Here is a 15,317-nt window from a genome sequence, read left to right as displayed (position 1 = left end):
CTTCATTATGTGGTGGAAATGAAGGGAGAGAAGCTGGACCTTATCCATCCTCAAAGTTGTGTTCATCGGTAACACATATCAACTTTCCTCCTAAAAGCACTGAACATATCATTCATGCATCAGAAATGGTAACATCCAAGATATTGACTTTGGACCTAGAATAAGGCTAGGTAATATCCCAGTTCAGGACATCCATCACGGAGATGGCAACGTTCCTGGACAAAATATATGTTGTAAGTAAAGCTTTCATTCATGACAGGAACAAAATTCCTTCCCTCATGGAAGTTGAAGGTGGATAATAACTGTGAAAAAGTCAGACCTTATCCCTCAGTATTTTGTTAATGTCAATACAGAACTCTTAACATACTGGAGTCTTTCTCCTAAACACATAAAACACAGATCACGTGTTGAAGAAAGCACCAAACAAGACATTTATGTGAGGATATTTATTGCATCTTCTCAGCTTAAATCAGTGGAGTTTGCGATGGTCATTTGCAAGTAGACGCTTTAAGATGGTCAGTGGGAAGTAGATGCTAAAAGAAAGCTCTTCATATCCATCTCATGGAAATGAAAACTATTCTCATTGTCTCCCACACATGGGTGGAACACATCCAAGGAAGCATACTCTTGATAATTTCAGATGATATATTTTTTATTACATAATTTGTTTAAAGTTTGGAGCATATCACCAGACCCGTGCCTTATGGTATGGGAATACCTTCACTGATGCTGTAAATATGAGGAAAGTTTCACATCCGACACATTCCTGGCTGGTGCAATGTCTTTGTGGATGTATTATCAAGGAAATAACAACTGCTCATACAGGTAGTCCAGCCCTGAACCATCTATCGAGGTCGTTTGATGCTTTACCTTTTATCCAGGCCAGAAGTATGGGCAGTCGATATTTGCTCAATCAGCTGTGAGATAATTTCGGTATGTGCTGTCCCTTCACCAAACTTGCTTATCAATATAATTCAGAAAATAAAGAGCACAGACTGTAAATAGTTCTGATTGCCCCACTAAGATGGAAAGAATCCTGGGTCAAAGATTTGCTCGAGTTAGCAACAGATGCATTCAGACTAGACATAGGGACCACCACTCTGCTCAAGCAGTTGATGATCAGTACTAGTCCATACAGCTTTGAGAAATTCCTTCTTCATGTCTAGTTCCTTTTGGGTATGTCCTGATTGAAAAGAAATTTGGAGCATTAAAGGTGGAGAATATCACAAGAGATGAAGATCCTCTACCTTGAAGACACATGAGGGCAAATTTTGTTTTTGTAAATTACTCGAGTCCGGTCAGTGACATGACACCATGCACTCACAAAACCCATTCCCCAATGGCTAACTTCTTTCTCATTCTCTTCCAAGACAAGACCCTGTTCTAATCAAGGGATACCATACTGTAATTATCTCAGATATGTTCAAACATAATGTTGGCTGCAACAAGGAAATCTCTGACTTGTGGTCCAATTTTGACATATCTGAACCAGTCTTACTCCAATCGTTCCAAAAATTCTCTCCTGGGTTTTGAAATGACTAAACTTTATTGTCTGAACCACTGTCTTCACATCACTAAACCAGCTACCATGCAAGACTTGTACCATATGATGATGCTAGCTTAACAGCATGAACAGTGAATGAGATAAATATAATACCCCTGGTTCTGAACTACATACAGTTCAGTTTTGATGGTTCAGTTGTTCTAATGATGCAACCTGCTTTTTTATCAATAGGTTGTTTTCACCTATAAATAAATATTCTCTCTCTCTCCTTGATCGGTCTGTTGAGAGTCACAATCCTGTAGGACTCTGCTCATGCCATCAGATATTACCTGCGACATGGACATTGCTGCAGACGTTAAATACTATCCCTAACGATGAAAGACATAACCCCACAAGCACTGTCTGTTTGGCTAGAGTGAGATAATAAACTTTGATTTTTAACAAGATCAGATGTGACTTAGAAAGATTCCAGCTCATGAAATATAAGCGACTGCCATGAGTGAGGCCATTAATGTAATGTCTGAATCACGGACATACCTGAAACAGCTTACAGGTACGCCAACTCTAGCTTCCATTTGAGTGACATGGCCTCGCTAAGGAGATTACTGTATGTAGTCAGGTTAGTGGTTGCTCCAAAGACTGTAGTGACCATCATCCATTCATGAAAGCATATCGTCCTTCAACCCAGGCATCATTTTACCACTTTTGCTGGATTTGCCTGGAAAACTTTTATGGGTGAAATACTCTAGTGCAGAATCCCACATAAGTGAATACAAGAGATGACCCCAAATAGAATTTTACATCCATAACAAACAATTTGTAGTGCTTCACATGTTATGACTTATCTGTAATCGTTCCAAATGAAGACACAGAATGCAATATATGGAAAGTGAGGATTAAAAACATGTTTATGAAAGTTTTTGTTTAAACTCCATTGTCACCCTGAAGTTGAAGTAGTAGACAAAAATCGCGATATATTTTTATACATTCAACAATGTTGTGTAACTTGCATTCGTCCAGAGAAAAGGAGATACACTTGGTGGTATCTAGGACAGAACGGGCCTATGCACATATCAAAGCATGAAATAGTTGTAACGCTATATAATTTATACATGTCATTCATTGAGTGAAATATACACGAGGAGAGGTTCCTCATTTTCATAGAGTGACTATGCTAGCTGACAGAGACAGAGATAGGATGCTTATCATTTCCTACTCATCTTACCAGTTCTACTAATGCTATTGTGGTTAAGCAATGTATTTTACGGTGAAAGCCATTGATTTCATAAATTATATTTCTCCAACAAAACTTACCTGATGATGTTACTAAAGCAAACCCACAACCTCTTCCACAATGCAAGCATCCTATCATAAGTGAAAACTGATTACATCCAGGTAACCCAGTAGCCACCAAACAGGTTGAAAGCGGAGTTGACCTGTATGATTTTCTTTGTTTGTGTATAGGATATATAGACAGGAGAACTTTTTCATCTTTCATGGAGGGTTGGATTGAAAAATAGCAGTGTACTCTTAATCTAACATTAATGTGATCAGGTAAGTGTTATTGGAGAGACATAAAATAATTGCTACATTGTAAGTAGTTCAACATGTTCTGGATATATTAATATTATTTTATGTTATTGTATACTTACAATAATTAAACGTTATGCAAAATATATTTTGTTTACATTTTTGTGTATGCAGTTGTGCTTTCTTATTGTCCATCATATACTTTTATTAAATTTGATTTCAGTCTTGTATCAGAAATTCAAGTTAATTCTTTTTTTGTGTAAGTCGATAAATAACAGTACAAATTATTTATACAACTGACAGTGGCAGACTCATTAAAGAGCTCTTCATAGTCCAGGCATTCTGGCTTCTAAATTATTGCTTAATTGCCTTTTTAATCAAAATTATGTCTAGGTTGGTGTTTTGGACCGACTGGGGTCGCAGACCACAGATTGAACGAGCTACTTTGGCAGGAAATGAAAGACGCTCAATTGTATCATCAGATCTCGGATGGCCAAACGGTTTGGCCGTAGATTATGATGAAGAGATGCTATACTGGGCCGATGCCTTGAAGTAAGTGTGTTATCCCTGGATTCCACTGTATCATTGTTGTTTCTGTTGTTATGGGGCTTAATGACATTTTTCAGCACATGATAGGCTACTCATGGTGGTCATTAAAACTGGTCAATGAAGAATTGACTGTATAACTTTTCAAATAAATTGATTTTCTCTTGACTGTATTGAATTGCTCATTTAAGTCTTGCCTCACATCTCATTTTCCAACAAAATGATGTGGTGTACGTTCAGGAAATATGTGCGAAAATCAAGTTTTGACATGATAGTTACATTCTCTTTGAGCTCATAATTGTGTTTAATTTTATTTGATAAGTATTTTCAGGTCGAATTATCCACCTATCATCTAAGGTTTCAGTGAACTTTTACATATTTCCATTGTATGATAATATTAAATTTATATTTTGTTACATCCATTGTATGATAATATTACATTTATATTTTGTTACATCCATTGTATGATAATATTACATTTATATTTTGTTACATACATTCATGCTACTATATTTTGCTTACAGTTATATTTTAAACTAAACTGAATTATTTCAAGACTGAACGATTTTATCAGACATTTTGTTTAAACCATTTAAAGATGCTTGTGCATCTAAATATCATCATAATTTTTATTATTATTATTATTATTATTTTATTATTATTATTATTATTTTTTATTATTATCATTATTTTATTATTATTATTATTACTATTATTATTTTATTATTATTATTATTTTATTATCATTTTTATTATTATTATTATTAATATTATTATTATTATCATTATTATTATTTATTATTGTTACTATTAGTGTATTATTATTATTTATTATTATTGTTATTATTTATTATTATTATTATTATTATTATTATTATTGTTATTTTATTATTATTAATATTATTATTATTATCATTATTATTTATTATTATTATTATTGTTGTTGTATTATTATTTATTATTATTATTATTATTATTGTTATCATTATTATTTATTATTATTATTTATTATTATTATTATTATTATTATTATTATTATTGTTATTATTATTGTTGTTGTTGTTATTATTATTAGTTCATAAAGGTAGGATATAACTTTATAATAGCATATACACTGCTTTAGTCAACTCTAGTCTGAGATCAGTGACTTAAAGCATCATCGTCATCAAAGTATTTTATGTAGTTCTGCAATGTCATTTGAAACGAGGTTTACAGGCTTCCAAGATTACCAACTATACCAGTTTGAAACTGCACCAAGAATTAGTCAATGGATTCTTTATAATGCAGAGACAGAATTGAGCGTTCAAACCTAGATGGGAACTATCGGGAGATAATTGTACAGACAACTGTCCACCCATTCTCCGTGACAGTATTCAGGAATCATGTCTACTGGACAGATTGGGTTCTACGTAAGTTGCTAACAACCAACACTCATATGGTGGAGACAGACACTATTATAAAATATGATAGATTGTGGAAAGAAATGATGCCCATTAGGATAAAATGTAAAATAATTACAATGACAGTTACTTCACTGTTGCAATATAGCTTGCATACATGATTTTGACAATGAAGAAATTAAGTGTTCACAGCTAAGGTTTATATGTGTGTATATTGTAAATAATAGAATTGATCCTCACTATTTTGTTTGCAGGTCATGGCATGCAGCCACTTTATTACCTTAATGTATGCAGAGTCAATCATAGATTGAAACAGCGTTATATTTTGTGGCAAGAAAAGGTGGATTTTTATGTCGCACATAAGATCTATTTTAGTTCATATAGACCTGAAAACCTTAATGGAACAATTAACCAGAACTCAATTGAAATCCTTTCAGGAGCAGATGAATCTGCATCAACTAATTTAAAATTATAAGACAAGTAACAGCCATAATTGTTATTTGATTTAATATTATTTATTTAACAAGAAATGCAAACATTGGAGATTGAAGAAATATATATTATGTATCAAGAACAAGACTGTATACGTGAAGCTTGCTATGTATACAAAGTTGTGTCTTTTGTTTGTACAGATGGTATTTACCGAGCAGAAAAACACACAGGAGCAAATATGGTGATAATGGTTGAAGGGATACAGAAAAGACCAATGGGTATAACGGTGTATACCCAATTGCGACAGACATGTGAGCATGCCATCCAATTCTTCATTAGCATTACATTAAAAAATTATTATGGCTTCAAACTTTACTCCTGAAATCCAACATATTGTTCAAGGTAAATAGCATCACATATATCCGATATAAGCAGAAACTGGAAAATTATAATGTTTGCTACAGAGGTTATCTTAATTGTAAAATAATTAAATTCTTGGCTTATTTATGGAAAAAGCTGCTATTGATGAAAAAATAAAATTTTGGGTTGTTATGAACATGATATATTTTAACTATAATGAACATTACATAAAATAAAGAAGTATAGATCAAGAAATATTGCAATATTTGTATGGACATTGTATAAAATAAGTAGAAATCAAGAAATATTGCAATATTTGTATGGAAATTGTATAAAATGTAGTATAAATCAAGAAATATTGCAATATTTGTATGGACATTGTATAAAATAAGTAGAAATCAAGAAATATTGCAATATTTGTATGGACATTGCATACAATAAAGTATAAATCAAGAAATATTGCAATATTTGTATGGACATTGTATACAATAAAGTATAAATCAAGAAATATTGCAATATTTGTATGGACGTTGTACAAAATAGAGTATAGATCAAGAAATATTGCAATATTTGTATGGACATTGTATAAAATAACGTATCAATCAAGAAATATTGTAATGTTTGTATGGACATTGTATAAAATAAAGTATAAATCAAGAAATATTGCAATATTTGTATGGACATTGTATACAATAAAGTATAGATCAAGAAATATTGTAATGTTTGTATGGACATTGTATAAAATACTTATAAATCAAGAAATATTGCAATATTTGTATGGACATTGTATAAAATAACGTATCAATCAAGAAATATTGCAATATTTGTATGGACATTGTATAAAATAAGTATCAATCAAGAAATATTGTAATATTTGTATGGACATTGTATACAATAAAGTATAGATCAAGAAATATTGTAATGTTTGTATGGACATTGTATAAAATACTTATAAATCAAGAAATATTGCAATATTTGTATGGACATTGTATAAAATAACGTATCAATCAAGAAATATTGCAATATTTGTATGGACATTGTATAAAATAAGTATCAATCAAGAAATATTGTAATATTTGTATGGACATTGTATACAATAAAGTATAGATCAAGAAATATTGCAATATTTGTATGGACATTGTATAAAATAAAGTATAAATCAAGAAATATTGCAATATTTGTATGGACATTGTATAAAATAAAGTATAAATCAAGAAATATTGCAATATTTGTATGGACATTGTATAAAATAAGTATCAATCAAGAAATATTGTAATATTTGTATGGACATTGTATAAAATAAAGTATAGATCAAGAAATATTGCAATATTTGTATGGACATTGTATACAATAAAGTATAGATCAAGAAATATTGCAATATTTGTATGGACATTGTATAAAATAAAGTATAGATCAAGAAATATTGCAATATTTGTATGGACATTGTATAAAATAAAGTATAGATCAAGAAATATTGCAATATTTGTATGGACGTTGTATAAAATAAAGTATAGATCAAGAAATATTGCAATATTTGTATGGACATTGTATACAATAGAATATAGGTTGAGAAATATTGCAATATTTGTATGGACATTGTATAAAATACTTATAAATCAAGAAATATTGCAATATTTGTATGGACATTGCATAAAATAGAGTACAAATCAAGAAATATTGCAAAATTTGTATGAACATTATATGAAAGAAGCATCAGTCAAGAAATATTGCAAAATATATATGGATATTGTATAAAATAGAGTATAAATCAAGAAATATTGCACAATTTATATGGATATTGTATAAAATAGAGTATAGAGCAAGGAATATTGCAAAATATATATATGGACATTAGATAATAAGAAAGACTATAGATTAATGAATGTTGCATAATTTATATGGTTTGCTTGATCTTTTTTCCTCAGGTTCTATAAATCCATGTGATGTTTTTAATGGAGGATGCACACAAACCTGCTTCTTAGCACCTGGTGGTAAGACAGAATGTGGGTGTGAGGACAATTCTGACCTTGTCATTGGTTATGATGGCAAAGCCTGTGTTCCTAAAAACCACACATGTGATGCTGATAAATTTGTGTGCAAGAATGGACGATGCTTAAATTTGCGATGGCTTTGTGATAAAGATGATGACTGTGGAGATGGGTCAGACGAGAATTTAAACCTATGTGGTAAGAAATATGATTAGTAAAGCGGATGAATATTGTCAGAGTGAACTACAATATATATTAATGTTGGACAGGTATTATAAATAAAAAAGTAATTTTTTGAACAGTGATTATATTAACATTGGACAGATAGTACAGCTAGAAAATGTATGTTTTGAATAGCAAAATATATTAACATTGGACAGATAGTATAGAGGGAAATGTATTTTTTGAACAGCAATATATATTAACATTTGACAGCATAACTTGAAAAATGTTTTTTTTAAAAAATACAAATGAACTGTTGTTCAAGTTTGCTAATAGAGGTCATAGATAATGCTGAGGTCATTTTTAATATTCCACAGAGATAATGGTCAGACAAGGTTTCAAATTATCATGATAGCTTAGGTATAAAAGGAGCACTGATTTACTTATGAAAAAATTCAGGGTGATCTAGCTTTTTTACATAGGCAATGAAGTACAATATGAGGATATTTCTTTCCATTTAGGAAATAAGGTTTGTGATATGTTTTCTTGGGGGTCATATGGCACTTATCTGCCTGTCTTACTGATTAGGAATTTTAAGAACTAAAGGCTGCTTCCCTTACTCTAGTCTATTCTTGCTTTTATCCAAAATCCTTAAAAGAAGACATGACACCTTTGTCTTTTTTGACCACTGGATTTGTGTTGTCCAGCGAAGGTAAACATGATGGCAAAAGGTAAACTTAAAATTGGAATTTTGGGGTTTCATTTGTTTTTGTTGTTTTGTTTTTATGTCTAAATAAAGTATCTTAAGCTGTCCTACATGGCTAGGTTGGGCCGGATCAGGCTGGGCCGGGCCGGGCCGGGCCATGGATCTGATGCCATACATTTTCTGTGAAGAAATTGTAATAATCATTACCTGATGTAACTTGTCCTTGAAACAATCATCCACCAGTTGTATTAATGTGATACTGGTACTTACTGAATGTTATGGAATATTATTAATGTGATACTTGTACTGTTATGTATATTTAATTTGCATTCTATGTTAGCTAGTTTTTTTTCTTCATTTCATTATATGCTTTGAGGATAAAATAACATTTTATCTAGTAGCTAACCTTGTCCAAAATCAGTAACAATTTTGTAAACAACTTTTTATTTTAGTGTGGATCATTATCTTTAGCTGAGTCAAGGATTGTTACATGCTTAATCGTGATTTTGTTGATGAACTTTCTAATTATCACTTAGATCTTTCTTGAACTTTTGACCCATAATACAGGTTACAATTTTATGTTTTAGTTTAAAATATTGATCATGTTTGATTGAAAATTAGTCATATAAGCTTTAAGATCTTGACAGAATCAGTTGTATTATTGCTGTGCCCAGTATTTCATTTGGGCTGGAATTTTATTTCTTCAGATTATTTATTCACTGGAAATACAAAGTGCTGTTCAAAAATAACATTGTTGGAAATAGAGACTTGAATTTATAATGAAATTTCAAATAAGGATATATTCTTGGACAGTATTATTGTGATCCATCAAAAGACTGCTGGTGCATTTTCACTCCACAGGTCACCAAGGCACATTAGAACTTCCATTGTTGGATTTAATTTGGATTTCCAATAAAGTTTATTAACAACTTTGTTAAGACTTGTGTCTATAATTCTATTAATCTTTGAAATTTAATTTGCAATAGAGTAAGTTTCTTTTTTACATCTTCACTTTCTATACAATGGGAAATAAATTATTTGTTGAATTTTACAAAGCTTGTTGCATGTTACTCTTTTCTATTACTTGTTTTAAGAACACAATTCCGTAAAAGTAATAACTGAATGTAGTGTGAATAATTTTGGTATTAGTGAATGTAGTGGGTATACCACTTTTTGAAAAGAATGTTCATTTTAAATTTGATGCTAATTGGTTTTCTGTATTTACCTACTTCCATGCATATTTCTCAGAATTAACCCTTTGTACTATCAATGAGAAATGGTAAATTCAGATACTTCACAAACCATTGAAGACTGAAACAATTCACAAAGTTTAAACCTTAAACAATATTATGTGGCTGCTTTATTTATTGTATCCTGACTTAGATTATGACAGTAGATCAACCTTTATTCATCGAACAACAATGAACCCTCAGACGATATAATGTTTCCTTAATTGTAAATATGTATTAATAGTATTAATATGTATTAAATATGTATTGATACTTAAGCACAAGCTTTAAATATCATGCAAAGTATTGTAATGAATTTTCCTTATCATTGCTTGCAATGAAATCTTTTCTTTATAGCAACTCACACATGCGGACCAGCATACTTCCGTTGTAACAATGGCCGCTGTTTGCCATCACGGTATCGTTGTGATCATGATGATGACTGCAGGGATAATTCAGATGAAATAGGTTGCGGTAAGATGAACCAATATCAATGATGTCTCAATTGAGATATGTTGTACTCTACATTCTTTTCTTTAAGTTTATCAGCATTGTCAAATTTATTAAAGGTATATTTTAAATCATTGTGACTGTAGTAATTGACTCAACCACTCTTTGTAGATACTGCATTTCTTGCACATGGATATATTGGTTTACAAGATGTTTTGAGTTTGTGACGATGACGAGTCGAATTATAATATCTTTCATGGCAATAACCATGGTTTTCTTATTTCACATAATGACCTGTAACTCTTTAAAGGAAAGCATTATAAAATAATAAAATTTTTTTGGTTGATTGGATAAAGGAGAATTATAAACAATTCAATTATAATATTGTATCTTTGATTTTGTTTTATTGGTTGATAACGTGGTTCATAAGTATTACATTTTCCATTAATTGTATGTTCAATCAAAGAATTCAGTTTTCATTAGTGAATATTACCCCCTCTCTCTCTCTCACTCTCTCTCTCTCTCTCTCTCTCTCTCTCTCTCTCTCTCTCTCTCTCTATATATATATATATATATATATATATGAAAATGTTTTGAAACTTCTCTTTAGAACATCCAACATGTGGACCTGGAAAATTTACATGTGCAAACTCCCGTTGCATTGACAGGGCACAACGGTGCGATGGCATAGATAACTGTCGTGATGGAAACATGACAGATGAAATTGGATGTGGTTTGCGTCTTTAATAATAATCATATCTACCATTTATTATGTATATTTTACCTACAATACAATCATATCTACGATTTAAAATGTGTATTTTAACTCCAATACAATCATATTTACCATTTGTAATGTATATTTTACTTACAAAAATATAACAGATTTGGATGACTTTCAATGTGCTAAAAAAGAAAACTTTCTTGTTTTAAAAATGTCTGAACCATAGAATCTAGAAAATCCACCAACTCTAAAAATCTAAATCTCAAACAATAATGACACAAACTTAGAACATTTCCAGTCAATCTGTCAGAGCTGCAGGTGTCATGCATCAAAATTATATTAAAAAGCAACAAACTTTATAATGTCTACACAGTGACTGATATCCCTCTAAAAATGAGGTGCTTTTGAAAATTCAAAATCTCTTACTAAGATTTTTTTCAGTTGTTATGTTTTCTTTATTATATCATGCTAGGATGGAGTTTCACAAAAGATTGGGCCAGTCTCATTTAATTTCAAAGTAGACTTAGCCAATCTCATTTAATTTTAAAGTAGACTTAGCCAATCTCATTTAACTTCATAATAGACTTGGCCAGTCAAGTTTAATTTCTGAAAAGTTAAAATTAAAATCTTCTTTTCAGAACCAAGATCCTGCCCAGATGGGCAAACAAAATGCACTAACAACAACATATGTTTACTAAGGCGGTATCTTTGTGATGGTGACAATGACTGTGGTGATAACAGCGATGAAAATCCACTCTTCTGCCAGGCTGTGTCATGTCCTATTGGTAAGAAAGATTGTCATGTAAATACCAAGGAAATTGGAACCTGCATAGATACAAATCTTTAATATTTTGTTATGAATATTTTATTTAATTATATCTGATTTAATATATATTTATTTCAATTTAATTGTTTGTTTTTAAAAAATATTATTTTTCATTACATGATATTGTAATGTAAATTTATTCACTATAGATGATACTTGTTTTAGAAAATAGTTTGACCTTGACTGTTAGTTTATAAACACCATGTGTTGATCTAAATCCTGACCTTGTTTCAGAATTTGTAGCAACCTTCGTAAACAAGTTCTATTTTATTTTAAAATGACTGGTTGTTTCCAATGCCATGATTGAACCTTGTCTTTAAGATATAAAATATTTTTTAAACATTTTTTATTTCTTAGAGTAAAAATGATTGGTTTTCATCACTGTCACACTGGGTAAATGTGATCTTTAACAAATATTTGTTTCTATAAACTACCAGAAGATGATCATGTGACCCTTGTTTACATTTTAGAAGGCCCATATAACCCATGTTTTGGAGAATTAATCAGTAGAAGCTCAGCTGTTAAACTGTTAGTTGTATGTTGTGCTGTTTGGAGTTATTTCAAATTACTTGGTTTGGAGTTATTTCAAGTTACTTGGATTCAAAGGGATTAATTCTGTTATTTTTCTGGAAAATACATGTGCTCATGTAATATTGTGGAACAAGGACAGTGTTTTGAGAAAAATTTATTCAGCTATCAGAAACCGGAGTGATAATTCTTGTTTCTACAAGCTACTGTAGACTTCAACACTACAGATTGCAGCATACATCATTTTCTTCCATTTTGGATTCTTCATTGTGATTTGAACATGAAATCAGTAGAACATTTTGTTATTAGGACTTCAGAAATTTTATTCTTGGATAATTCTGATTAGTTTTGCATTTGATTCTATAAAACTGTAAGTTCATATTTTTTTCATTCTTGCAGAATATTTCCAGGGAAATACATTATTGTATTTTTCAAAGCTTGTTGTTTTCACTCTTTCTTGTGTTACTGTTTATTCAAGCCTAAACAAGTGACATAAGAATTTCCAAGTTTAGGGATTTAGATCTCACATAAATGCCAACAAGTTATTTTTGATTTACAATACAATATAAATCACATGTTTATCTATATGGAAAACATTTTCTTGATACCAAAGTTTATTACGCATGTCAGATAGTAGAACATGTCAAATGATGAATGTGTTATAATGTCACATTTTCTGACAGGTTGTACATTTGGGCATGTCTTCGTTAATGCAACAAGGAAACAATATACTGATTTCTACACTGGTTCATATATATATATATATATATATATATATATATATATATATATATATATATATATATATATATATATATATATATATATATATATAAATGCATAACAAAGTGTCATTCTAACTTTGCAGTATGATTATAATACTTGTGATCAAGTTAAATGAAAAACAGTTTCCAATTTATTTCAGGAGATTTCCCTTGTCGAGAGAATCATAAGTGTGTCCCGTTTTCTTGGTATTGTGATGGTGATGATGACTGTGGGACAGGGGAGGATGAACCATCTAACTGTGGTAAGAATCTATATTTCTTGGAGTTATTTATTGTAATCATGGTGCTTACATGTGAAATATTGTGAATATTATTTTATAAAGTTACTGTATGAGCAGAACATAAACTGATTTGAAAACATATTTTCTGAGTGTCTAACATCTGTAACTACCATACTCATCTTACAATGTTTACATGATAAATTAATTAGGATGTGTATTCCTTACCTAAAAGCACAAAGTAATACAAGCTCCCCAAATTGTTCTCATTTGGTAAACATGCTTTAATTGGTGTAATAGATATAATCAAATTGTTCTCATTTGGTAAACATGATTTGATTGGTGCAATATATATGATCAGATTGTCTCATTTGGTAAACATGATTTGATTGGCGCAATATATATGATCAAATTGTTCTCATTTGGTAAACATGATTTGATTGGTGCAATATATATGATCAAATTTGAAACAAATGCCTATTATTTCATGTAATTAAATAAAGAGAAATATCATTTTGTATAAATTTTTATTAATTGGTTAGTATGCAAATCTGTGCTTAACTGTTTTTTCCAAAAATGTATTGAAGTCCACAATCAGACATGCCTGACTGGCCAATTTACATGTGCGAATGGAAAGTGTGTTGCTGGTCACTGGGTTTGTGATGGTGATGATGACTGTGGCGATAACAGTGATGAATCTGAAGATCTTGACTGCAGTAAGACATTTCAGTTTGTCTTCATAGTAAGATACATACATATATGTGGAGCCACAGACACTAATATATTACCTCCAGTGTATTTATTCTTGAGAAATTTAGATTACTCTGCATTTCCTTTGTAATTGATAATGCATTGGTGTGTGAGACTGTTGGTTATCTTCAAGCATCATTCAAATATGTTACATTAATCTCTTGAGGTAATTTACACATGTACATGTATATTGTGCCAATGGTTTAAACATGTACATTTATACTGTGCCAATGGTTTACACATGTGTACCTCTATATTGTGCCAATGGTTTACACATGTGTACCTCTATATTGTGCCAATGGTTTAAACATGTACATTTATATTGTTCCAGTGGTTTACACATGTATACCTCTATATTGTGCCAATGGTTTACACATGTGTACCTCTATATTGTGCCAATGGTTTACACATGTATACCTACATATTCTGCCAATGGTTTACACATGTGTACCTCTATATTGTGTCAATGGTTTACACTTGTGTACCTCCATATTGTGCCAATGGTTTACACATGTCACCCCATATTGTGCCAATGGTTTACACATGTGGACCCCTTTATTTTGTAAATGGTTTACACATGCATACCTCTATATTCTGCCAATGGTTTACACAGGTGGACCCCTTTAATATGCCAATGGTTTACACATGTACACCCTTATACTGTGCCAATGGTTTACACATGTGTACCTCTATATTCTACCAATGGTTTACACATGTCACCCCTATATTCTGCCAATAGTTTACAAATGTGCAACCCTATAATGTGCCAATGGTTTATACATGTTACCCCTATATTGTACCAGTGGTTTACACATGTGTACCTCTATATTCTGCCAATGTTTTACACATATGTACCACTATATTGTGCCAGTGGTTTACACATGTATGTGTACCTCTATATTGTGCCAATGGTTTACACATATGTACCCCTATATTGTGCCAATGGTTTACACATGTGTACCTCTATATTGTGGCATTGGTTTACACATGCTTACCATAATGTGCTGTCAGTGTTTTACACATGTGTACCTCTATAATCTGCCAGTGGTTTACCCATGTGTACCTCTGTATCATGCCAGTGGTTTACACATATGTTTTCCTATATTGTGCCAATGGTTTACACATGTGTACCCCATATTCTGCCATTGTTTTACACATGTGTACCTCTATATTCTGCCA

General features: G+C 31.1%; 1 protein-coding gene across 5 annotated transcripts in view; it reads left to right on the top strand.

Moving 5' to 3' along the window:
- The window catches only part of LOC149790192 (low-density lipoprotein receptor-related protein 2-like), a 168,150-nt gene that overhangs the window by 89,317 nt on the left and 63,516 nt on the right, over window positions 1–15,317 (top strand). For all 5 annotated transcript variants that reach the window (XR_016423814.1, XM_089972181.1, XM_089972182.1 and 2 more), the window contains 9 exons: window positions 3,428–3,586; window positions 4,868–4,989; window positions 5,613–5,723; window positions 7,698–7,958; window positions 10,215–10,331; window positions 10,918–11,040; window positions 11,670–11,816; window positions 13,311–13,412; window positions 13,976–14,104. Coding sequence is in view for 4 of the 5 variants with exons in the window: in XM_089972181.1 (XP_089828307.1) it covers window positions 3,428–3,586; window positions 4,868–4,989; window positions 5,613–5,723; window positions 7,698–7,958; window positions 10,215–10,331; window positions 10,918–11,040; window positions 11,670–11,816; window positions 13,311–13,412; window positions 13,976–14,104 (1,271 nt within the window). In the remaining variant the exon portion in view is untranslated. The remainder of the gene's footprint in view (window positions 1–3,427; window positions 3,587–4,867; window positions 4,990–5,612; window positions 5,724–7,697; window positions 7,959–10,214; window positions 10,332–10,917; window positions 11,041–11,669; window positions 11,817–13,310; window positions 13,413–13,975; window positions 14,105–15,317) is intronic.

This window comes from Sinohyriopsis cumingii, chromosome 10 (genome assembly GCF_028554795.1).
Source record: "Sinohyriopsis cumingii isolate HCF-2022 chromosome 10, ASM2855479v2, whole genome shotgun sequence".
In the NCBI taxonomy this organism is placed as follows: domain Eukaryota; kingdom Metazoa; phylum Mollusca; class Bivalvia; order Unionida; family Unionidae; genus Sinohyriopsis; species Sinohyriopsis cumingii.
Note: the sequence above shows the minus strand (reverse complement) of the source record. Positions and strands in the feature narration are given on the sequence as shown.